The sequence below is a fragment of the Polypterus senegalus genome, chromosome 12, assembly GCF_016835505.1.
Source record: "Polypterus senegalus isolate Bchr_013 chromosome 12, ASM1683550v1, whole genome shotgun sequence".
In the NCBI taxonomy this organism is placed as follows: Eukaryota; Metazoa; Chordata; class Cladistia; order Polypteriformes; family Polypteridae; genus Polypterus; species Polypterus senegalus.
The window spans coordinates 5738446-5765528 of record NC_053165.1 but is presented as its reverse complement, the minus strand read 5'-3'; the positions used below and the strand labels follow the sequence as shown (position 1 = coordinate 5765528).

Sequence of the window (27083 nt, the reverse complement as noted above, 5' to 3'; positions counted from 1 at the left end):
AGGATTTTGGGAAGCAGTACTCAACACACAGCAGTCACATTCACATTAAGATGGAAAGGGTTATGAAAATTGAAATTTACCTTCCACAAAATTTTTGCTATATGGCTGCTTAGCTTTTCCTAGCCAGGAATACAGGAGCCCACTGCTGTTTTCACAGAAACTCACTAAAAGACAAGCACCTATGCAGAGTGCTGCTCACCTTTATTTGTCTAGCTGGGCTAAACCACTGTATTCAGAAAACACAACTGCATGGCATTTACTTGATGGAAGAGAAACTGACCTGCTTCTCCCTTGCATTCTCCTATATTATTGCTATTATTCAGTGCTCTTTAATTTCTCATTATTGCTACATTCACACTAAAGGATAAAGCAAAATTATTTAAAATTTCCCCTCGCATCACTTGTCACCATTTGCGTAAGTCATTCACCATATCTGTCTGGAGAAACAGATATGGGACAATTACTTCATCCTATCTTAATAAATATGAGACACTGTGTCCATGTTCAAACACAAAATCATGGTACCATTTGTAGGAAAGGTCAGAAGGTGCACATACGGTATATACTAACAGTAACATAAAAAAATACATAAAATGAAAATAAAATCTACCTTATATTTAAGAAAAATAAGATTTAAATGCAAAACAACCAAGTGATTAGAAACTAGACAATCTTCCAAGACAAATAACATCTACCAAAACACTAAACCCATTTAAATACCCTTTACTCGCAGAATAAGATTATGAAATGGGGAGAAGCAAATTAAACTAAATGGAGGAAAATGGTAGATGTGGAAAGGTGGTAATGAAATAATATGCTTGAATATTACCTGACACATTCACGTTATTCTTAATAAACCATTATTTTCCAATATACAAATAAATACACTACCAGTCATTGTAACAACCAGTATTAAAAATATATATAAGGAACACTTGGACCTTTAAGGTATTCAATACATCCTGTTTTGCAAAATTTACTCATTTCAAATTACTTTCTATTTTTTTTCAAATTACCATCAGAAATTTTGGGTGCACATTACATAGGCAGTTTTTGCCTTATGTTGGTCCACTTGTTCTGAATGTAGTATTAAAAAAAAGAAATTTAAAGTTGGGTGATGTTAATGGCTACACATGTATTGGCTTTTCAGTGCCATTTACACTTCACTTAGATGGTTAAAGACAAAACTAAGTTTGACAGAATACATGATTTATAAACAATTCAAATAAAAAAATCCTAAACAGGATTAAAAACCGAATAGTGTTGGTTGAAGGACTTTAATCAAATTGTGCACAATCGTATTTCTTCAGAGGAGATTAAATTCCTTCACTTTACAAAGCTGCAAAAACTCTAATTATACTTTTTTGACAAGTGCTGCATTCTTCTTTGTCAGCATTCTCAGGTTTTTATCTATAAGTTATGCATCTCTCTATTTACTGGCTTATAAATGGTCATGTAACGTTCTACAGCAATTCTAAGCAACCTATTCTTTTTTTTCACTTTACACACTCAAACTCCTCTCAGAAAAATAAAGATGCCAGTAATAAAGCCATTTTTCATTATAACCAATATTATCTAAAAATCTGCTGACTTGAAAAAGAAAAAAAAAAAAAACCAAGTGATAAACCATATACAGTACATACTGTACCTGTGGCGTGGACCACAATGATTCAATCATCAATGAAGGCCTCTGGCTGCCTCCCAGGTACTTCATTACCTACCCAGTTATGATGCTTACTTACCCTAACCTAACCTAAGGAATAAAATGTGTCCACCAAGGATCAAAACTCAATTGTCTCCTGTCTACCGCTACATTTCTGTATAGCTGTTTATTCCTTTGTTGAATGCTTAAGGAACCATGAATGTGAACTAAGATAATAATGTGACAGCAGAAAACACTCATCTCTATAATTACACCATATTTACACCCAAGTATAGTTTGCACAGTAAACAAAATATTTAAAGATGACCAGCACTCAGGTCATTTCTATGTAGTATTTGGGAGCATAATATCTGTGAATTATTGACCTTAATAAATCATATTTATTTTAAATTACAGATAGAAAGAAAGACATAAAATACATTTGTGCACCTTGGAATTGGAAAAGAATTTAAAAAATTTAGAAAACTGACCATCAAGTGGAGTGCTAATGCAAAATGGGTGGGATGGATTTGGTAGTGAAAAAGGCCGTCAGCCTCTAGCCAATTAGTGTTTTTTTTTTTTGCTGCCTGAGCACTTCACAACCCGTGTTCAGCATGCATGCACGGAGATTTGTGACAGTGCAGAAGTGCCATATGCATGTAAGAGGCAGTCCCAAATGATGGGGGTCATGCTAGTAGATGTACACAGGAAGATTATTTGATTCCAAATCATGCCACTTTGTATAATGTGATAAAACATTTAGATATGAGAGATAAGTTCCATTTTAATCTTTTGGATTCAGTGAAAGCAGGCAAAAGAAGAAGAATAAAAAGAACACAAAAACAAAAAAAAATCATTTTGAAAAAGTCTAAGGTGGAAACCAGAAAAAGAGAGAAGAAGGGAAATAAACATCTGGTGTACATAAGACTCAGTTGTGCTGACAGAAGAAGAAAAAATGAGCAAAGACCAAAGATAAAAATCACAAATTTTATATATACGTATATATAAAAGATAAATGCAAATACATAAAGATATATAAAACAAAATAACATCTGCAAGTGCAGAATCTATGACGAGACACCACCGCAAGAAAAGGAGAATACAAAAAGAATGATGCAGAGTTAAACGTTGCAAGAGAAGTGAGGAAAACATATTAACCAGTAACAACAGAAGTAAGCACATCTATAGTATAGACAAGCAGTTCATGAAGAGACCAAAATTAGCATTAAAAACGGAAGCAACAGAACATAGCGCTATAATAAAGAGAATGGGAGACAAAGTAGTTGACATGCATCACACATCAGATCTGAGCGAAAAATATGCACTCAACTTCTTTAGCAGTGTTCTCTCTTCATTCCTTATTACCAAAGATACAGTGATGCTAAATTACTGTAAGAAGTCAATTCCTTAATTTGAATAATATATTTTCTACTACTAGCAATGAAAATAATTTAATAAATAAAAATTTAAACTGATACTTAGACTATCAGATTTGAAATTTTATAGGTGTTCATTTTTTAATACCTTTTTATTCAAATCCTAATAGCAAAGGTACTACGCTTTCAGGAGATATCATTGTCACTTATTTTTTATTCTGACCTCTGTTTAAACACTTCCTTTACTATGTTTATCAGCTGAGAACTTTTTTTAGAAATACATTTCTAAAAAAAATCTATAAAAGACAATGATAAACAATAAATTCAGTATGATCCACCGAACTGGGGTGAAATGAGTGTTTAAAATAAAAGGCATGAGGGATGGGAAGGCATTCCCAATGAGACCTTTAAAAATACCAATATAAATATAAGTTAATGTCATTAATAGTAAAAATAAAAAAGGGATAAGAAAGGTAGGTGCTTTTTTAAAACTGACGGATAAGTACTTTAAAAAGTACTCCTCGCCAAATAAGGCAGATAATTTATAAGGTAGTACTGCAGAATTGCAAGTGGAAAAATATGCTATAGCTCTTCAAAGTATAAACGAAATGATCTTTTCTAGCGCTGCAGTAGAAATAAGGGCATTTACTTGGCACAATCTCTGTCATATCCCATTTTAAACTGGTTAATGCAAGAGGTCCAAACTGGTTTCAGATGCAAATGACTGTGGTATACAAGAGTTCCCAATTTCTGACTACATCATAGTTTTCAGGGATACTTTAACAATATCCATAAAAGTGACTATCAAAGAGTCTTGTTCTAATTCAGACCAATTACAGAACCAAGATTATTTTCAAATTTAGTAACCGAGGTTTAGTAAGACAGAATGAATATATATGAAATAGCATTCTTGTGTAAAAAGCTAAGAAACTGACAAATTAATCATAAAAGTCAAAATGTGTGATGAAAACAAAATCCACTGCAGTGTGAAAATATTGAGTAAATTAAAGTCAAAAATATCTTGATTCAATTCAGGATCGAAGAGAAAGGAGCCTATCTTGGCAGCATTACAGGCAAGTCATGAACCTACATTAGACATTGCACTAGCCTTTTACAGAAATATTTGAGAATAAAAACAGATATTTTTTGGAATATTCCATCCATCCATTTACTGAGCTTCCTGCGTCTGATTTTAAAGTCGCAGGTCTTAACAAAACAAGAGACAAACATGGACAGAACACACAGTCTGTTGTTGGACACACTCATACGGGGCCAATTTAAAGTTCACTTTAATACACATATAGGACAGAGTCATGAATGGGACCCCAGTGCATTATAGTGTACACACACTAAAGCATTGACAATATCCCATTTAGAATCACCAATACACTTAATACCCAAATACTGGAAATACGCATGGATAGGACACTAGTTCATCATACTGCACACTAATTCTCTAAGAATGGACCAATTTGGAGTCACAGAAAAAACTCAGTTTTAAATAAGTCATAAAGGTCAAAAAGGTAGAACTGTTTTCATCAAGAGGCACATGTTCACGGACTAAAAGGCAGTATTTATAGCAGTATGGAAATATAATTTGGGAAACTTTTGCACACCACAAACCACTGTACTTTACATAGAGATTTTCTTTTATGACCTTTTTGTCATTTCCTGTGTTTTAGTGGGAAACGTTGGAGGCTTAGGGCTGGAAAACAATTATACAAGACACCATACTGGACATTAAATGTGATTTATTTATTGTTTTACTCTAAGCACATGAAATGGAGATTTGATTAATTTGTTTCAGTTTCTATAAAATGATAAAAGAAACAAGAGCAGGAAATGCTCTTTTAGCTCAGTAAACGCCGAAAGGTTCACTGGTTTTAGCTGCACACTCACAACAGAGTTACAATAGCATATTGAAAATGCTTCTGTTGTTCTTTCAAAAATCTGATAAAACAGTCTAAAAAACAAAAATTAAGTTTAGAATCTATAGTTAGAAAATTCTTATTGTGTATGTTCCAGCTGAGAATTTATTTTGACATTTCAGTTAAATATAGTATATTAAGCATTATAGATAAATATTAGAATTTAATTGCTCTTGCATTACTCCTAGGCATTAATAAAGATGATGAGTTGCATTTTAGTTGACTAGACTTGGAGATTAGGAGAGAACACTAGTTGAGGTAAAGACATTTCATCCATAGAAGCCTAAAATAAAAGACCAAAGAGCAAGACCTATAATTCAGATTATTATGGTTTACACAGACCAAAGAACAACAGACTGGAGAACAGGCTTTATAGAGACAGATAAAGAAAGAAAGGTTAATTAGAGGAAAAGGACAGACCTCTATAGGATTTCAGAAATCTCAAAATGTGACTTATCCCTCTGGTTTGTTTTGTCACATTTTGGAATCTCTCCTCTATGATGAGGAGAAAACGGCATTTTACTTACATCAAATAATCTTTCTATATAAATCTCCTCATTGACCTTATCACGGAGAATATCCTGAGAATGGCGGACGAAGGTCACATAGGCATCAGCAACATCCATCCCAGGTTTCTGTGAAAGGAAAGCAGAGAAGAAACACCACCATTACGTATTTGACTTTTTACCCCTTTAGGTTTAAAAGACAATATGGAAACTCTTTTCTGAAAAAGAGTTAAAGTTAGCCAGTCATTTAAGGCAAAACTCTAAATTGATTAGTGTACTTAAATAATATTTGGTTATAGAAAACAAAACACAATAATAAACACACACATATAAAAACAATATAAGGGTTCGGTAGAGTGAATCTAAAAATTTCAGGGAGCCATAAACTTTAAAATATTATCACTCAGTAAATAATTTATTGTAATCTTTGCAAGGATGTGTGCAGAATTTTTATATATATTAATAAATGTAACTTGTGAAGGGATATCTTATCTGAACAAGATATACTACTGTATGCCATACTGATTTATAAATGTAAGCTTTGTAGTAAATTAAAACATACAGTAGATGTACCATAGTGTCATATAAGTGCCTCAGTCAAGAAACACATCCCTTATTGTCAACAAATAATCATCTAGAAGTCAAGATGTAGCATCACTGTATATCTTCATGTGACAAGATGTTAGAAAAATATTGTCTAATTACCACTGATAGCACAGTAAGGTGCATTTTGGTGCTAATCAAGTAGTTTCAGGCAACTACTCCTGTTATGTTATTCTGAAGTGTTATCTAATATAAATATACAGAGAAAAAGTGTATATTTTGGTCTTTAATTTTCATTACCATATTACAGTGTATCTATATATTTTTTATGTACACGCATTTAGGTGGCGGCTTCAAGGCTCTTACAAGGTAAGCAGTTCCACCCCGGGATGAGTGTCCTTTCTGTCTGCAGTTGTGAGGGGCAGGTCCCAGAAGACACCCGACTTCACTTTCCCTTCAAACCAGAAAGCCCTATCCCTTGTGGAAGGACCAGTTATATATAATGGCCAGCTAAAGGAAGCGACCATTTATTTTGGGATCTGCACTGGAGAGAGACAGTTCTCACTAAGCAACAATCCATAAAGCAATCTGAACCATGGCGGAGGCCGTAATCACTCATTATTTTCTTTTTTTGGGCCATTAAAAGGGGTTTACCTGGGTGGGAAAGAAATATTGTTTATAGTGGAAGAGTCTGTGTAAGATATTTCTTTAAAATAAACTCGTTTGAACCCAGAACGGCTGTGGTTTGGTGGTCACATATATAGCATTCAATGTATATGGTGTGTGTGTGTGTATATGCATGTCTATATTTGGTGTAGCTAAGGGTCTCAATGGAGCACTGCCAACTTATCCTGTTCCTCGTCAATGTCTTCATTTCTCCCCATGTCTTTTCTAATCTTGCTGCCTCATTGTCCATAGTTATCCTCCAAGTCATCTTTGGTCCCTGCAGGTTCCAGTCCAAGACCTTCCCTTGAACTCCTACAGTATCTTTCCACAGGATGTGTTCGTTTTCTTATAATTTACACTTTTTACATTTGGAATTAGCAGAAGTTCCTTATTAGTTATTGCCTCAGGACATCTTCCAGTATCATAGATTTAAAAATTCTTCTAAGACCATGAACACTTGCACGTATCAAATAATTTGACTTGTAATATATGCCATGTTTCCCAGCCATGCAATACTCACAAAATGCACACTCTTAACATCTGACCTACAAATTCTGAGCTTGGATTTCAATTTAATGCATAGCTGGGTAAATGCAACATTTGCTTTCTAGATTCATTTATGTACATCTTCTCATGCTACTCCTGTTTTTGTCACTGTTCAGCTTATGCTGTATAAATTCGTACATATCTCCTACATGATTTGGAACTGTTCTCTTAAATGTGTTTACACGCATTGTCTTTGTTTTTCACTCATTCAATTTTAGACCAATCAAGACAAACAAAGTAAGAATTTCATCATATTAAGTACATTATGTAGTGTGTACCTATGAGAAAAAAGTCGAATTTGAGCACAAGTTTATAGAACAACTACATTGTTTAAGTGGAGGCAAAGTGACTTGCATATTGTATAGATTTGAAACATTAAATTAGTATTTTACAAAGACATATGTACTAGGTCAATAAGAGACCCCAAGTATTAGATAGATAGATAAAGTTGAAAAAAAAAACATTGATTAAGATATAAACTATTTACATGCTAAATATTTGTGATAAACAGAAATTAAATTGTAATTATACAAGAGCATCCAGATGATAATGAAACAATACAATGGGGGCAGTATGTATCTATGTGTATGTATATTTTCTATACATACATACATACATACACACACATACATATATAGTGCTCAAAAGAATTAAAGGAACACTTTTTAATCAGAGTATAGCATAAAGTCAATGAAACTTATGGGATATTAATCTGGTCAGTTAAGTAGCAGAGGGGGTTGTTAATCAGTTTCAGCTGCTGTGGTGTTCATGAAATTAACAACAGATGCACTAGAGGGGTAACAATGAGATGACCCCCAAAACAGGAATCGTTTAACAGGTGGAGGCCACTGACATTTTTCCCTCCTCATCTTTTCTGACTGTTTCTTCACTAGCTTTGCATTTGGCTACAGTCAGTGTCACTACTGGTACCATGAGACGATACCGGGACCCTACAGAGGTTGCACAGGTAGTCCAACTTCTCCAGGATGGCACATCAATAGGTGTCATTGCCAGAAGGTTTGCTGTGTCTCCCTACACAGTCTCAAGGGCATGGAGGAGATTCTAGGAGACAAGCAGTTACTTTAGGAGAGCTGGAGAGGGCCATAGAAGGTCCATAACCCATCAGCAGGACCAGTATCTGCTCCTTTGGGCAAGGAGGAACAGGATGAGCACTGCCAGAGCCCTACAAAATGACCTCCAGCAGGCCACTGGTGTGAATGTCTCTGACCAAACAAGCAGAAAGACTTCATGAGGGTGACCCAAAGGCCCCATGTCCTCTAATGGGCCCTGAGCTCACTGCCCAGCAGCATGCAGCTCGATTGGCATTCGCCATAGAATACCAGAATTGGCAGATGCACTGTGCTTTTTACAGATGAGAGCAGGTTCACCCTGAGCACGTGACAGAAGTGAAAGGGTCTGGAGAAGCCATGGGGAACATTATGCTGCCTGTAACATCGTTCAGCATGAGCAGTTTGGTGGTGGGTTAATGATTGTCTGGGGAGGCATATCCATGGAGGGTCACACAGACCGCTACAGGCTTGACAAAGGCACCTTGGCTGCCATTAGGTATCAGGATGAAATCCTTGGACCCATTGTCAGACCCTATGCTGGTACAGTGGCTCCTGGTGCACGACAATTCCTGGCCTCATGTGATGAGAGTATGCAGGCAGTTCCTGGAGGATGAAGGAATTGATACCATTGACTGGCCACCACACTTTCCTAACCTAAATCCAATAGAACACCTCTGGGACATTATGTTTTGGTCCATCCAATGCCACCAGGTTGCACCTCAGACTGTCCAGGAGCTCAGTGATGCCCTGGTCCAGATCTGGGAGGAAATCCCCCACAACACCATCTGTCATCTCATTAGAAGCATGCACCGATGTTGTCAGGCATGTATACAAGAACACAGGGGCCATACAAAGTGCTGCAATTAAATTTTGTCAAAATGGACTAGCCTGTCACATAATTTTTTCACTCTGATTTTTGGGGCGTTTTTGAATTCAGGGCTCTGTAGGTTGATCATTTTCATTTCCATCAAACGATGTGGCATCCTTTCGTTCCTAACACATTACCCAGTCTATATCAGTATAGATATCCAGGAGGATTTCTTTTTCTCATTGAGATCTGATGTGTTTTCAAAGTGTTCCTTTAATTTTTTTGAGCAGTTTATATATATATATGTGTGTGTGTGTGTGTGTCTGTGTGTATGTATATAAAATATACATACACATAGATACATATATATATATATATATATATATATATATATATATATATATATATATATATATATATATATATATACACACACACACACACATACACACTGTATAGTATATATTAGAAAACAGTCTTTGATGAAAATAAACAGCCTAGCGGGGTATCAAAATGTACTATGCGATACATGAAGTTCATAAAGCTTTCATTGTTACAATTTTCACGCTGAACGTTTCTAAATTTGTGTCACTTTTTCTAAAACATCTATTTCAGAGTGTTTCATTTTCAACAACTTCAAGAAGAGCAGAAGAGCCCTGCTTTATGATCTAGGCAGCAGACAAGCCTTTGTTATCCTTTATGTTGACAATTTTCATTTACAATGCTCTGAAACTCACATGAAAACAGAGCGATTTCTCATTAACAAGCTGTAACATAGGGTTGTTAAATGTGTTGACTTTTAAATGACTAAAGTATCCACGGAACACAATGTGCTTGTTAATAAGTAATTTGATTTGTTTTGCTCTTTGTAAATTAAAGATAACTTAGACCACAAGATATCCATTCAACGGGAAATGTAATTGTCAGTCACTGTAAATTGCACTTAGTTAACACGTCTGAATAGTTTCAAGGGTGCAAATGAGCATGGTTTAGGAAGTCATTTTTTGTGCATTAAGCAAACAATTACAGAGTAAAGGATGTGTTTTTGGCCCTTAGGACATAAGATACATTTCTTTGCACTCACTGCTTCAATGACAAGGCATTAATTTAAAAAACAATGCATTCAGTGAAAACGTGTTGCTGGTTAAGTGATACCTTCTAAAGCAATTTTCAGTCCAAATGAATGCGCCCATTTTAGTGACACAGTCATGGAAATTCTTAATTGTGCAACAAAAGATGCTTTTTTTTAAAAGATGGAAGCAGTCATACAGCTATAAAGCTCCAAGAGAAATCGAGAGTGAGACACTGTGGATGTGTTTCTATACATTCCTGTGCTAATAATCATCATGATAATAATAATAAATTACTGGGTGTTAAACATTTTAGCCCATACACATTTAAGGTGTCAGTTTTAATATAATTGGAAACTATAACTTAATTACCCTTCAGCATAATGAAATTAACTGTCAACATGTGGGACATTGTTTGTCATTATGTTAGCAGCTTTCCTATTAATTTCTTCAACAATTCATTCAGACTAAATAATTTTGCAGCTCCTACTATATTTGAATTAATTCTGAAGTAAATTTTAAAGACAAACAAATTATGTATTCACTTATTTTTTCCATTTTTGTATTATGAACATAAAACAATAGAATTAAAAGATATAATCCATTTTTCACTTACAGGTACATCCACATATTTTGAGGCAGCTTTCACCTTGGATAAAACAAAATTGGGGAAAGAAAGCTTTAGGTTAGTTCAAACAACATATAAAAACTCACAATCAGCCATTCTTGTTCATTTAAATCTGACTTTGCTTTCTTTTCTTTTATTATAACCAGATGATTTTTGTAAAGAAAAATCTTTTGTTTTATTAGAGTTTTGATAGTAACAGGTAACCTCTCTGGAAACAGATGGTGAAGACAAGTTCCATCTTCTTACAACCCCATATTGGACTAATTCGGTTAAGAAAATGGGATGGGTATGTTGTATGATTGTGTATATACTGCACACCTTCAAAGACCTCATAACTGTGAACTGGCCCTGTGTGACTGTGGGTATGCATGAGTAGGCTTTACGATGGGGCTGGGACTCTATCCAGGATTGGTTACCATCTTGTGCTCAGTGTTGTCGGGACTGCCCAACAGAGTGTTTTTATTAGATGTCCTCTTATTGCTGAGAATGCCAAGGCACTGTTAATTAAAATCTTTCAACTCAGATTTTTGCACACTTTTATTAATGTACAAAACACAAATCCAGAAGACATTTATCATGAGTTATAAACAAACAATCTTTATTTTTTAGAATATACTTAGTGTCCATTAACTACAGTAGAATGGTTTTCATACTTCTGCAGCTGGAGCATGACATATGCATTTGCCCAGTGTACAATGTTAATTCTGATCAATTCTAGTCCTAGCAAGAAAAAAACATCTTGGCTTCAGGGCCTCATTTATCAGTAGCTCGCAAGGACAATGAAAGTTAGTCACATACAAGTAATTAGCAACTGTAAAGTCAGTCATTGCCTTCCCTGTACTGCATGGCTCCACTCATGAAATAAAGACACTCCCTTTCATCCTGAGAATGGCTTGTTCAATTAATTTTTGTCAAGCACTAGGGACTGAAGTGGCTCATGTAGGCTGACACAAGGACTCGTTGAAGGAGAGTGAACTACTGCTTTCATACTTTACAGTCTGACTCCTTAGTAACTTTGTCATAATGTGGGATGATATTATTTTTGATATATTGCCTTTATAATGTAAACACCAACTCAAGATACTTCATAGGTACTGAACAACATTTCTCAAGTTTCTGCGGGTGGGAGACTCGCATATGAAGTGATCAACTCTGGGACTCACAGAAGGTGAGTAACAAGAACACAATGACGAAGCTAATATTTTACAGTGCAATGTCTTAGTCGCTAGACACAGTGGCTAAAAGTGCCTGTTTTACATAGAGCTTTTTAACTGTAAACATCACTACATGGCACTTTAAAGGCACATTACAACATTTCTATATTCCTTCAGTGATGAGGTGCATGGCCGGCAATGGGTTGTCAAGCACATAGAAACAATCAAGGAAAAAGGGTAATACTGTAACAAATGACGAAGGAAAAAGAGGCTCAGAGAGGCAGGCAGAGAACAACTCTCCATGACAGTGTGTGAAGATGAGGGGCAGAAGACCCTATTGTGACTAGTGCTACAGGCACAAAATATCCAGAGACATCAGAACAAAACAAAGGGTATGGTGGTGTTGAGGGACAGGAGAATCAGTACCCAGAGATAATAAAATATGAGGAATGTTACCATTGCTGTGTGCGACTGGAGGGCTAGAAAGAGATCAGAAATTCCCTTGTTTTTTGATTAATGATGATGATGATGTTCAGCTCTTTTTTGTGCAGCTTAACGGCATTGGAGCATTTTGCCAAAGGAAAACTGCATAAATGGACTTAAACGTCTAAATGTATTTTTTAGGAAAATAGGTGTCTGCCTACAATGGGTTACTTTGGTTATCCAGGTTTTCTGTGTGAATGTAAATGCACTCACTGAAAAGAGGAACAAAAAGACAGAGGCAGAGATAGGAAAGGCATGGTGTTCTGGTATTGCAGTTGAGATTTGGGTGACCTACCTTGTCTGATGGAGCTGACCTGTGAAATGTAGCTCCAGGGTGGTAGGTACAGCTTTGATATATTGTGTCTATTTCTTTTTTTGTCTTCCCTGTGTTGATCCCTCCCTTGTGTGGTTTATTTTTATACTAAATACATTACTATTCACACATTCAGAATCCTTGCCATTGCCCCTAGACTATTTAGGAGGGTCAGAGATAGAAACCTTTTGGCTAACAGATCAGAGTCTTACCCAGTAAAGGTCACACTGTCTAATGTTTATTTCTAATATATTGCCTTTCTTTCAGTAGTACACTTGAAGCCATGAATGCCAATTAAACAACAAAAAAATCAAAAGAAAAAGCATTCTGGTGATAAAATCAGGATAAATAGATTCCTAAGTAAAAAAAGTTCAACAACAAAAACAATATCCAGCAATGAGATAGGAAGCACTATTCATGCTGTACGCAATGCCAACTCAGCACCAAATGCAAGGAAACAGCACTAGTAGGACTATCCTTTGCACATGAATACAATGTAGTTGTAGTCAAAGATATTTTATAATTTGAGTGGATATTCTAATATTAGAATAAAGATTAAATCTCTCTTGACAAAAGAACATTCATTAATTAAAAAGGTAAACAGTTTAGAATTCTATAAATAAATTACTGTTTTTAGTGCTTTATGTTTCTAGCTTATATGGAAGAGACTATTCTCACATTGTTGAACAATACATAATAGAGAACAGAAAAAGCAAGATGGCGACCCAAGAGAATTGTAATAACAAAGAAATATACTACAAAAAATAAATAAAGAAAGAACTCTTGAAATTTTTGACTATGCAGCAGCAATGTCTTTTCAGGTTTACTTTTCTTAATATGCATATAGGTTTATTTTTCTCATATACAGAATTACATATACATAACTTGTAATGTAGCAATTTTTAATTATTGAAGAAAAAAAATGAATGAATATACTCCTTCAGCAAAAAAACAGCATGAAGCATTATTGTGCTGCTTCATTAAAAATGCTTCAGTTATTACCAGCTTTAGGTGAAATCCACAAATACATAAATATTAATTCTATATATACTTTAGAATAAAATTTGAAAATAATTCTAGGATGAACACTAAATGCATAACATCGATTTCAGTCATCTGAACTATTATTAAGTAACTATTATTAAAGTAAAATGTTTTGTTTCTCAATATGTACTGAATGCTGAACTTCAGTATTTTCAATTATATTACAATTCACATTAAAAAAAATTCAAAACAGTGTGTGTTACCAACATTAACATAAAATACATTTGTAGGATAATATGTATTGCAAGGCCTTCTGTATTTTACTGATCTTAAATACAACTTAAAAGAAACAGACATGGGTGCAGCTGACTAGGTGCTCCCAGTTCCTTGAAGGTGACAAAAATATGAGATTAAAATAGTGCATGTGAGGCACATCATTTAGATGCTTATTTAAAATAATACAAGAAAAAGAGACATTAAGATGAAATGTTGTTTTAGTATATAAATGACAGAATTATTTGCAAGTGATATTTTCAATATGTGCACAGCAAGAAAAAGAACCTTTGACCCAAGGGGCAAAGATTAATAATTTTTTAGAAAATTAAAGCAAATATGTCTTTCCTGCTTAAAACTAAATATTGACACACTGTAGCAAAGCCTATGTCCCATTTCCAGATTATGACTACCTATTTAGGATTTTTAAAACTTCTAAAAACATTCCCCCTGTCACAGCAAAGCAGCAAAAATGTGATATTTATTCTTACTGTAAAAGATAGGAATGAAGAAAACAGTGTTCCTTCGTCGTATCTTGACAACTTTGCAAGGACTCCTTCCAGAATAGTAGCAAACTGGCAAAAAATTACATGTAAAAGTAAGTACCTTTTCAACACCATACACTATCATGTTAGCTAACTGTCTGCATAAAATGGTACATTCTCTTCATCAAATAACACTAGGTTAATCTTGAGAGTGAAATAAGTCTACGGTAAGTGTGTAAAGCAAGTTACTATATGTATGTGATGGCCAGTGGTACACATTTATCTTCAAAGCTTCTGAAAGCTGAACTTGAACACTCAAATTCCAAAATTGCCATTAATTGTTCATTGATGAAAATCACACAGCGTCATGTCTGTATCATCTATAGTGCTACATTTAAAAAAAAAAAAAAGACAGCAAATATGTAATAAATTGTAGAGCACAGACGACCTGAGTTTTGGCTGCACAGGTAGAAAAGTTTTACTCCAAGCAAATATTTATTATGTTTTCAGTTCTGAAAATATGAGAAAGACCCATTTAAAGACTTACCTTTGCTACCAAAAGGGTTATCATTTCTTTTACCGTTTCTTCAATGAGATTATCTATCTGAGAATGATATTGTCTCTAGTAAAAAAGGCAAACAAAAAAAAAAGTTAGATCATTGGATTAACAGAGTTGATTTATACTAATCCAGTATAAATCGATTAAAAATATGCAGCATGTAAACAACTGCTACTGCTTCATTAAACAAAGAGAATTCCAGCTACTGAATACAAAATCAAAGGATCTTATGCTCTGAATGTATAACACGCTAGTGAACATACATCCAAGACAAGGACCAGGGAACACTTCCTCACACAAAGGATCAATGGAATCTGGAACAAACTATTGAACCATGGAGTTGAAGCAAGGAACTTGGTAGCTTTTCTAATGTATATGGATGAAACACTCGGGCAGGTTAATTGTTAACATACCAAAGAAGCTCACTGAACTAAATTGTTATGTGTTATGTTTACCATACACTTCTTAACACAAATTAGTAAAAGGGAAGATTACCACAGTTTAAAATTGTTATACAGTATATAATAAATCAAACTTTACTTGATATAGTGTTTTTTAAAGATTGAAACTTAGCTATCAAAAGAGGTATATACATTTAAATGTCCTTTATAAAAATATGCAAAGTTTTATGCTAAGAATTAATGCTGCGGTATGGAGGTGGGGGACATTCCAACTGTGCGCAACTCATTTCAGAAAAAGGGTTAAGTTCATAATACTGCGTTTTTATTTAAAAATGGTGTTTTTAAAGCAAACGATTTCCATACTAGCCATTAAACATTGTTAAAGTATCTCTGTCTGCACTAAAAAGATAGAGAAATGCATATGACACAGATGTTCAAATATACTAGGCATGGCTGCACTGGTGGAAAAATCCTTGAAGGAGTGGTAATGCTAGTGGCTATGGGATTTATCATGAAACTGTACAGAATGGTAAATTATTTGCATTTTTGTGTATGAATGCAGCATTCAAACGGTACAAAACGTAATTTTAATACACACAGGTAAATAACACAACAAGCGCTATAGAAAAAAGCTCCTCTGTGTCTGCTATGTTGGAATGTGGTTTTATCCCATGAAGGATGACCAATCAGGTAATAAGATGTTGTAATGATCAGGACCCAATGTTCATATAATAAGCACAAACCAATATGAGATTGATTACAGTGTGTGGTTTGGAAAAACTGCATTTTTTCTTGTTCACTTTACAGAAAGCACTCTGGTAGTGTGGATGAAAGCCGAAAATGGAGACCAATTTCTGTGTTTATGAAAAGAAAAAAAAAAAAAAAACATTTTGTGCCCTAAGCTAATTTATGGAACCTTCCTTCAGCCTTTGCAGACCACAAGAGAAAAGGAGGAATTCTATTAGAAACCTCCTGTAAACATGATAAGCATCATCCTGTAAACATGGGAACATAAAAACATATTTTGAAATCTATGAACATACTTGACTTTGAAGTGAAATTTTCAACAAATGATTTATTTTGCAGTATATAGACTAACCATAAGTACACTTATAACTAAACAAGAGTGATTTTTTTTAATGTAAAATACATAATCCATATGCAGCCTGTTTTTAGGAGGTGATCAGTAAGTTAGAGTGCATAATGAGATCACACATGGTCACTGAGAGAATGTGCATGGTGACAGGCTAGAAATCAAGCCACACCTCTAAAACTGTGAGACAGGAGTGATAACCATGAGTGACCCCAAAATAAACAAATAGAAGAAAATTGTCACTTCCATTTATATTTCCATGGGCCCACTATTTTAGTCTTCTTTAGAAGAAAAAAAAACAACTTATTTTTACTTGATAAGATGGCATGTTGTTACAACGATGAGGGATGATGTGTCAATGATCCAGTCTCCTGGGTTTGAATCTGCTGCCTGGTCATTGTCTGTATTGAGTATGCACATTCTACCCATGTATGTACAGAGTTTTCCTTTAAATACTCCAGATTGTCTGACACACCCCCAAAAGACATGCAGATTAGGTTAACTGGTGACTCTAAAGTGTGTTTCCCACCCTAGACTAGTGCTCTGTGTCCAGGGCTGTTTCTTGCTTTGTTCCCAGTGTTTGGTTAGGGTCCTTGTCCCGGGCATCCTAAATTAAATTAAGTAGGTCTGAAAATTTTAAATGTCTCTATAACTTTTCATATTAATTTACATCAAAAGTAGTACACATGTTAATAAAATCCAAGCAGTCAAAGGGTAACAGACAGGGTAAGAAGCATTGCAAACTGGAAGAGGCAGGGTTGAGATTGTTAGCCACACTTACCCAGTCTTTAGCAAACTTTTACAAGATTGACAACAAAATCAAAAAAAAAAAAAAAAGAAACAGGAGGAGGAAAAATAAAAAGAAGGTAACTTAAAGTGAAACAATAATAGGCAGCAAATTAAGTAATGAAATATACAATAAGAAAGTAAATGAAACTTCAAAGATAGATGAGTAGTTCAAATAAAACAGTACAAAGTTTTTTTGAACCACACATGTTCAGTAAAGGCAAAAACTGACACAATGACAAAAGAAGAAATGCAATTTTAATTAATTTTAAAAATGCATTTAGTATTTTAATTAAAAATACTGTGATAAAAATATTTCATCACTTGCAATAAATAAAATTAACATATTAAGAGACATTCTATGATAGCAAAAACCATGCTATCTTGATATAAGAAGCTATATTTTATTTTATATATATATATATATATATATATATATATATATATATATATATATATATATATATATATATATACACACACACACACATACACACACACAGAAGTGGGGACCCAAAACTTCCCAGAATTGGACAGAAAAAAACTATGTAGTTACTATACAACTTGCAGCAATTCCATTTTGTCACTGTCAAAATAGTCCCTTTCAAATGCAATACATTTCTCCCTGAGCCTCTTCCATTCCTAGAAACATTTTCTATACTTTTGTTACTACGTCTAGAGCTTCCTGAAATTTTTTTCTAGATGTCACTTTGAATTTCGGGAACAAAAAGAAGTCACATGTATAGAAATCTGGCGACTTCAGAGGATGCAAAGCAACAACCACATTTGTTTTTGGTTAAAAATCGTTTGACTGACAACACAGTGTGTGCAGGAAAGCTGTTAAGGTGCAGCAGTGTGGGGCTACAATAGGGAATTTTGAAATACTCATCCAGGCCATTAAAGGGCAGGGAATGTTACCCTTGAGCCAGGGACTCTTCCCTAGCTCAAGTGTGTTCTTTGCTTATCTAACTTTTGTATTTTTTCACATATTATATTATTAGATCTATTTTATGGTAATGTTTTCTGGCTTAATGATTTACTTGGATTTGTTTACTTTTAGGCTTTTGTCTTTCTGTTATTTCATTATTGCTGTATTTTTCCTTGTAATTTTGTTGTAATATTTTTTAAATATAAAAATGACTTTTTTGCCTTTAAACCGAAGGATTAATGGTTTTCCCCTCATCCTCTTTTGTAGATATTTTGATATTTAGAGTTATTAGAAGCCTTAGCCCCATTTTGGGCTCTGTACAGGCAGGAAGCCCGACTTTGAGCTTGCTGCTAGGCTACCAGGGATGAGGTCTATTCAATGGGTCCAGACCTGTCTAGAGGGCAGGTCTGGCTTTTTCCATCTTTGAACTTAGTTGTGGCAGGAATCACAACATAATGCAGAAGCTGTGGTGAGAACTTTTATTTCTAGCTGGTGTCAGGAAACTGGGCAGATAACAGATAAAACTGCATTTATTCTTAACATGATACAAAAAGCAAAATGTTAATAATTAACGCAATGTTACATAAATATAGCACAGATAGAACAAAACCAAAAACAGAACAAATAATATAAAACAGAGAATACTGTGTGAAAACAAACACAAAGATTAAATTAAGAACGTAGCTGAACCAGGGAAGTGATGATTGCTTAAACATAACAGGTAAAATGAGTGTTTACAAATTAAGAGTAGGACCAGCATAGACTGCCAGGAGGGAAATGTAAATCCTGTTGGAGACATGGGGAAGCTCAAAGTCCTTGATTGGAGCAAATAAATAAAGAAGAAGGCAGTATGAGGGTTGCTTTGAAAACCTGTTTCATTATATAATATATAGGAATACCAGGGGCTGTTACATCACTAGCAAGGTGGTCCTGTTTCGACCAAGGACTCCCTCTGACCCTAGAAAAACAAACAACGGATGGAGTTTAAAGGGCGTCTCTGGTCAGGGGAATATGAACACTCACTTGACTCCAAGAGCCCTCTAAAATTCAAAGGGCAAGAACAAAGAGATACCTGGAACAAGACCAAGGAGAGAGTTGATACATAGGCATTTATGGTGTATTATCACATGATGGGAAAGTGTCAGACCCATCTTGTTAGTCATACATGGTATTAATGTCTGAAATTAGGTTGAAAGGGCCAGATATGCTAACCGAGTGTATGTAATGTTAATAGTTTAAGATATCAACTTTGTATTTATTATCCTCTGAAGATTACTTTACAAAATCATTACAATTGTCCACATGAAAGCTTGACAGCACCCGAGTATTAGCTGATTTAGTCTTATGTATAACATGGGTTTACCTCTTGACCCATTTCCATACTGCATAGCTTTGCAGACTGAGCCTTGGCATCCACCATCACATTAAACATTGTGCATATTGATTGTGGAACACGGAAATCTGTTGATCGGCTAGTTTTCTGAAGCTTTGCTTCAAATGCAATTCTTGTTCTAAAAACAAGAAAAGGAAAAAGAGACAGAAAAAAAGATTATGTGACAATTGTATGTTATCCTAAAATCAGAGTGTTAAAATATCAGTTTAAGCTAAAATCTGTTATTCACTTTGTTAACTGGTTCAGACAACCATTTTGTTCTTACTCATATAAAAAGGCAATTATAAATTTCACTCACAAAGTACAAAAAAAAATACAAACAAATTCATATAATGACTAAAAAATGTTAAGCTTTAGAATAACCAAAACTGACATGCTTCGAAGCTTTGTGTTAGGTTTGTTAGCAACTTTAAATCAATCCAGTACGAGTATGAGAGTGTGTGTGTGCAACAGTATGCCCTACAACAGGTCAGGTTTATAACGTCAGTGTAATTTGCTGGGGTAGACTCTGGATCACAGCAACCTAGTGCACACTTTGTCTGATTTTGAACCAACAGTAATTTTTTCCTCTGTTATATTATTCAGATTAGGAGGTCTCATCTCAAATCTAAAAGACATGCAAATTATGTTAACTGTTGACTAGAATGGAACGGTGTGTCCTGCCATGGATTAGTTTACAATTAAGTTACAATTTTTGCACAATGCCTTGTACATGATGCTGTCTGTACAGATTCCAGTTCTTCATAAACCACTTTATTGATGTACTGTGTGCTTATAGTAATTTTGCTTACAATTCTATATTTCAAATTACTAAATTAGCCTGGTATGGAGTGTGGGTACATGTGCACAACCATGCCCTGCAATGGACTGGCCATATTTTGTTCTTACCAGGCATGATTAGCAACCTACATCTGATGTTGCTGGGATATCCTCTGGCTCAGGGCATAGTTTACTGAGGTACTGCATGTAAATCATTCTTTGTACAGCCGTATCATTCAGATTAGTAAACCTCATCCCATATCTCAAAGACATGTTGGTTAGGATAACTACTGACTCCAAACTGGCCTTAAATGGCTTAGTGTAGGTCAGCTTGTCCTGTGATCGATGAGGTTCCTGACTGCATCCTTGGAGAGCTCAGGTTATATTCTACTTTGTAAGAAAGTACTGACAATGGTTGACTGAATAAATTAATGTTAACATTAATGCATGTATAAATGTGCACTTTAGTCACTGGATTACTCTCTATTTAAAGAATGAATAAAGCAGGTACAGAAAGCATATCACTAGAGTATCAAAAAGTCACTTTATGATTGCTTCTCACAAAACAAGTTTTACACTTAGGATCCTAATTATGAAATGCTTATTTTGGTTTAATTAAAAAAAATACATGATCATTTTTGAATGTACTCCAGTCAGTGCTCTTGAGTAAAACATATAATCATGTGTAACAGTAATAAAACAAATGATCTTTCTTCGTGACCATAAAAAACATTCTAAACTGTGCTGTTAACATATTTGATCCACAAAATATCCAACAAAAAACATTTTCCACTTGCTGAGCAATGACCCCATGTGCCAGTGAAATGCCTTCTTAAAATTACCCAATGAACATGGCTTGATTTTGATTTTTTTTCCTTTCACTGGGGAAGCAGTGTCTTTGCCTTGGGCTGACAGCAGCTACAAAGCTCGCTACATCAAGTGCTGTGGGCACTGTACGAAATCGAGGTGGTATTTCCTTGTGATCTTTGCTCAGTGATTGTGACAGAGACCTGAGGCTTGATGGCATCTGGTTGGCAAGCACACAAGGTGAACAGAAAATCCTGCTCTGTACCACTTTCACATTCAAAATAACTATTATAGCAGTAGGAAAATGCATAAGTGCTGGCAAAATACACCATGGATTCATCTAGTGGAATTAAATTTTCACTTGCCTAACTATCATCAAATAAATTTTATGTTTCGGCCAATTTCTTTTAGGGATTGATGTGAATTTCTTTAAATTAAATTTGAAAATCTAAACTAATATTAAAACAGTATATTTTATTATATTGTAAATACTACTAACACCTACTAATCCATTTTGTAAAAATTGTTTTTTTCACTGCAGGTTTGTGTTGTGCTTGAGCCAGTGTGATGGCAGCATTAGGCATAAAGTGATTCTATACGTGGGCTCATTTTAGCACACTTGTATCAAAACAAAAAAAAAATGTAACATCCATGACTTTGTATACAATATCTAAATATATCTTAATATCAGTGCAAAACATGGAAATTGAATTGGGATTACCTACAGGCTTTGTTCTGGTATCACCCAAAATATCTTCATGTTTTTAAAAATACCCAAATGGAAACAACTGCCTAATAAGCAGGATAATTGCTCTTTAATTATTTATTTATAAAATCCAACAATTTTTGCACATCATGCATTTAGCACCTAATCATTTGCTGGTATTGTTCTGGATGCAGTTAATCTTTTTTCAAAGAGTGAATGAACAAACAAGCAAACAAATAAAGAGCAGCACACTGGTGCAGTAGTAACATTGCTATTTCCCTTCTCCAAAAACCTGGTATAGTCCGTGGAGTTTACATATTAATTTGCTGTTTGTGTGGATTTCCTCCCACATTTTTTTATAAACCAGATTTGGATACAATTCAGTTGTTTACAAATAATATATCTTTTTAAAATCGGAGCACAGATGAGTTAAATGACTTTCTCTGGATCATGCAGTGAGAATGAGGTATGGATGCACAAGTAACTTTCTCATTTGAAGTTCATAATGTCAGCTACTACGTCACATAGATAACGTGATACAAATAGCAGAATACTGCTTTACCGTCAAAATCACCAGCTTCTCCTAGCTTTTAGCTAAACAGAGTTGCAGCACTGGTCTGTGGCAGGATCGCACTTTGATTCATGGAATGCAATTACTTTAATAAGTATGATGAAACAGTCATTTTACACACAGCATCTACGTGTGCAAGTCTTATGAAATCTAGTAAGAAGTACTGTGCTTTTGCTTGCATATATATATATATATATATATATATATATATATATATATATATATATATAAAAGCCAATGTGTGTATGTATGTTATGTTCTAGCATCACATCCGAAGGGCTGGAGTAATTTTCACAAAGCTTGGTACACATGTTTCTCATTGGTCGACTTAGAATACTGTAGGGTGAAATCAACCCTAACCCACCCCCTTCTGGGTAGGATGGGGGTGATCTTGTGGTCATGTATGCATGTTATCATCCAGTTGACACTCTAAATGACCACCAGAGGGCGAACTGGATGTGACTGCCAGCATTCTTTATGTCTGAGCACCACCGTACCCCCGTTGCTTTTGAAGTTAAATAGAGTTGGCCGGTTCTGAGCATCAACTGGATGATAACATACATACAAGATCGCAAGACAAACACATTAATGAGTCTTCATTGTTTGTTAATTTATTTTAATTTTTAAAGTTGTGTTTTTTTCATTATATTTTTCTCAAATAATTACAAAAACATTTTATTTTCCTCCCAAGCAACGCTGCGTATTTCACCTAGTGTGTGATATAATAGTGTAATTAAGATATAAATATCCTGACAGCCTTATAAATAACTAATATATTGTATATTCCATATGACTAGAGTAGGATTTCAGTGTTAAGACAACATTAGAGCACTAGTAGGCCCCCTGATTATCAGTGAGTATCTGAAATGCTGAAGTCAATGGTCATCGATAAAACAAGTACATTTCTTACTTTACTCATTAGTTTATATGGTTATGGATTTCAGCATATACTTATTATAACATGATGCTGCTTGTTATAACTGAACAAAGTGTTTATATTTTTTATTTTTTTTTTCCCCAAGCAAGGCTCTGATTTGAAGTTTTTGTCTTCTTTCCCATTGCTAAGTGGCTGAAACTAAACTTTTAATATTAAGCTTGATATGTTCATTTAAACACACATTATAAAGTTTAGTACTTTAAGTGTCTTATAAAACTGTGTAAGATCTTTGAGCCTACAGTGAAAAGAACAATAATAAAAAGGAATAAGCTTCACTGAACTTAATTATGCTCAGTGCTGGCAGGACAGGGTATTGTACACCATGACTCTATAATGGAAAAAGTGAGTCGAGAAAATGTACTAATTAATCAAATGTGTCTTCAGTGCTGTAAAATTAGATTATAATGAGACACATGCACAGTCAATAAAATCAATTTCTTTTGGAAAGCCATAACAGATTACAACTCTAGGGCACTGGTGATTTTTTTCACAAGACCAACCTTTTAACACATGACTCTATCATATCACTAGACATAAGTTTCAACCGCTGCTCTAGGTGCTTCCCGAACTCTTCTTCTGGCCAGTGAAGATCCCGGATAAATGTCTGTAAGGCATCCAGCTTCCAGAAGAGGTCTTCTGAAGTACCTGATCCATTGCTGTGAGAAGAAGACAAGTATGGTCAACATCACATTTTGAACGGTTGTTTTGCTGTTGTGGACATTTTATGTTAAGGAACAGAAGAGCTTAATGTAAAGAGGGATGCTATCTCCAATATTTTTTTTTAACCATACAGTGTAAACATTATTGATTATTAGCAAGAAAAACAATGCTGAGGTTAAGTCAATGTATAGTTAAAAAAAAGAGACAAGTATCTCTATACAGCTACACTGAGCTGTAAGGTATTTTTAAGTTGGGTTTCATGCATTTTTAATAGAGATTTTAAAAGTTTTTACAGTAACCAAGTAAGGTAGGTTGTGGTAACAAGCGGTGAGCGAGGCCCTACCACACCCTGTCATTTTTTTTAAACCACACCCTTTCACTTTTGTCACTGATAATTTGCTAGTTACCACTGGGCACTAAAAAGCGTGTATTGGTACCACAGTTGGCACGTCAGACCACTGTATTACATGTGATAGGCTGCATGGCATATCCACCTCAAAGGAAAGAAAGGGAAAAAAACAAATATAAAAAGATAAGGACAAAAAAATGTATGCAGCAGTGCTTAGTGGTTCGTTTGCTGACCTCCCTTTCTGATTAATTATGAAAGACCAGGCTCTCGCACACCACTTTTCCCAAGAATGTTGAACACACCATGCACAACTGGAGAATACTGCCATCGTCTGTAGAAACGAATGAGTGTGATTGTTTCTGCCATGACGGATGCCAGCTGCACTGAAGAAATGGTTGCTTCAGAGCAATAGCTAAAAATGCAGGGTGGGAAACCATACCCCCAACATGCCAACAGTGGTAAACCATTCAGATATCTGGGGCTGACAAAAGGTAAAAGTCTCATTGGGAGGGAGCCTGCCTCTCCACCACCTTCAGACATCCCAGGTACACAGTCAATGCTAGATAATATAGAGCACTTTTCTATATTATGAAAGGAGATTTGAGGAGATCAGTTTTGTTGGAAAGATACAGAATCATTTTTGTCACAATCTCATGTAATAAAGAAGCCATGTTTAACAATATACTAAGACATTCTAATCCTTATTTAATAAATATGTAATTATTGAAAAAAAGTTACATGTGATGGGCACTTTAGCAAATATGGACCAGTATTATTGATGCCATACAAAGTACACACAGATTTTAAACCATAAACTATATTTTATGCACCAAGATGAAATTAGCATTTATACAGCATACTGTATTAAATACATTTTGGGTCATTTTTTGGATTTGTATCTTTCCAGATCACACATGAGGACATGCAAAGACAAAAACATGAAAAGCCGTAAGGTTCCCAATTTTTTTTAAATGCTGCCTAATCTAATCTTTAGGACAGTCAGCTTGGCATGAAAATGACACAGGATTTTAAGAAATCCGTGAAACTGTTTAGGCTGTTCCAATTCACAACCCTGTTGGATAGCTGACTTTATCAAATTTGGCCTTTACATTGTGTCTGATTGGGACTAGGAGTTCAAAAATAATGGATGTGTCCAGAGATCTCAAAAACAGGTTCTACACCACAGTTCAAAGCTGGCTGTGAAATCGAGTGTCTGGCAGATTAAAAAACACAACGAACTCCAGTGTCTTCACCTGCAGCTACAGCAACACCCTCACGCTCGGTTTGAGACCTTTCTATCCATGAAAAGCTAAATGAGTTTCACTTTAATTTTGAAAGGCAGAACAGATAATGTGCCACAGTTTGAAGAGTATGAAGAACTAAGGCTGTTAATTAATTCTTGTAACTGAATCTAAAAATACTTTCAAATCGCAGGACCACTGGACCGATGTTCTTTTATAATAACTAGTTTATACAGAATTAAAAGTAGAACTAAAAACTGGACACTGGTGCACACAATTAAGGAAGAACAAATGCTGCATTCTAAAAAGTCCTACACAATGCAGGTGTTTTGGAGACAAAAATTCTATACGCATTAATAATATTTAATCTCCGATGGCAAGGCAATATAGTAATTAAAACTTCTGCATATTAGTTCCAGGTTTAAGGCCCTTGCTTGCCATTTTCCATGCACAGTTTGAACACAATATGAATTTGCTCTGGTCACTTTAGTTTTCTTCTTCATTCTGAAGTAATACACTTTAGGGTTTACTGACAATTCCAGACTGACACACTTGTTAACGCTGATGTATTACAGTTCCTGGAATTTGCATCTTTGTCCATGTCCACATACATTCTACTTCCCAGTAACCTTCACATTGGATTATGAATGTTTGCTGAATGGATAGATGGATGGACAGTTCTAAGTTGTCCTAGTCTGACCTGCAATGGAATGCAACTCATCTAAAGTGGGTTCCTGCTTTATAGCCAATACTGGTATGACAGGCCTCCAGCTTCCAACATCCAGAAACAGAAATGCTATGTTCAAAAAATGGAGAGATGAATTTGTTATGAGTTGTATTAATTTGTCAAATAGCAAAAGTAACAATAAAAACACTGTAGCTAAGAAACAAGTAGTACCCATAATTAAGTGTATGAAACTTTAGTAGAAAATATTATGAAAAACAACTTTAATAAACTTTTCAAACACAATAATAAACTTAATGAATAACAAACTGTATCTACAACAAATACGGACAGGTATGAAGTTTTTGTAGCTCTTGTACCTAACAAGTCCCATCCAATAGATAACCCTGTCAAGTTGTGTATTGTAGTCTAATGTCAAAGGCAGGCAGCCATTGAGAACTCTTGGTGTCCAGGACATTAAATACAGGCCAAGGGCTTTCAGATTGAACTGTGTCATTTAAGCCCTGTAATTATAGTACGATTTTTTCTAATGTGTAGAGCTGAAACACAACTGAAGTGAATATCCTGCTTGATGACAATGGAGATATTAGCTATAGAATCAGAAGGTGAAGAGACAAGTCATGGCTGGTAACGACGAAGAGACTCCATCGTTTTGTGCAGTGAGAGTGAATAGATGGAATTTGTGACGAGGAGGTCCATGGTGATACTGAAAGGTGGGAAAATGGAAAAGTCA

The 27083-nt window shown here is 34.9% G+C and overlaps 1 protein-coding gene and 1 long non-coding RNA gene across 17 annotated transcripts in view; one reads left to right on the top strand and one right to left on the bottom strand.

Moving 5' to 3' along the window:
* LOC120540581 overlaps positions 1-6718 on the top strand; it is a 105619-nt gene extending 98901 nt beyond the window's left edge. Inside the window, exon 3 of the long non-coding RNA XR_005635823.1 lies at positions 6340-6718. This is a non-coding gene — a long non-coding RNA (uncharacterized LOC120540581). The remainder of the gene's footprint in view (positions 1-6339) is intronic.
* cadpsa (Ca2+-dependent activator protein for secretion a) overlaps positions 1-27083 on the bottom strand; it is a 364578-nt gene that overhangs the window by 39767 nt on the left and 297728 nt on the right. For 15 of the 16 annotated variants that reach the window (XM_039771426.1, XM_039771437.1, XM_039771427.1 and 12 more), the window contains 6 exons: positions 23916-24071; positions 19606-19753; positions 15023-15097; positions 14482-14565; positions 10772-10804; positions 5474-5581 (listed from right to left, as the gene is read on the bottom strand). In XM_039771426.1, the coding sequence (XP_039627360.1) occupies positions 5474-5581; positions 10772-10804; positions 14482-14565; positions 15023-15097; positions 19606-19753; positions 23916-24071 (604 nt within the window). The remainder of the gene's footprint in view (positions 1-5473; positions 5582-10771; positions 10805-14481; positions 14566-15022; positions 15098-19605; positions 19754-23915; positions 24072-27083) is intronic. The other variant, XM_039771431.1, reaches the window with a different exon arrangement.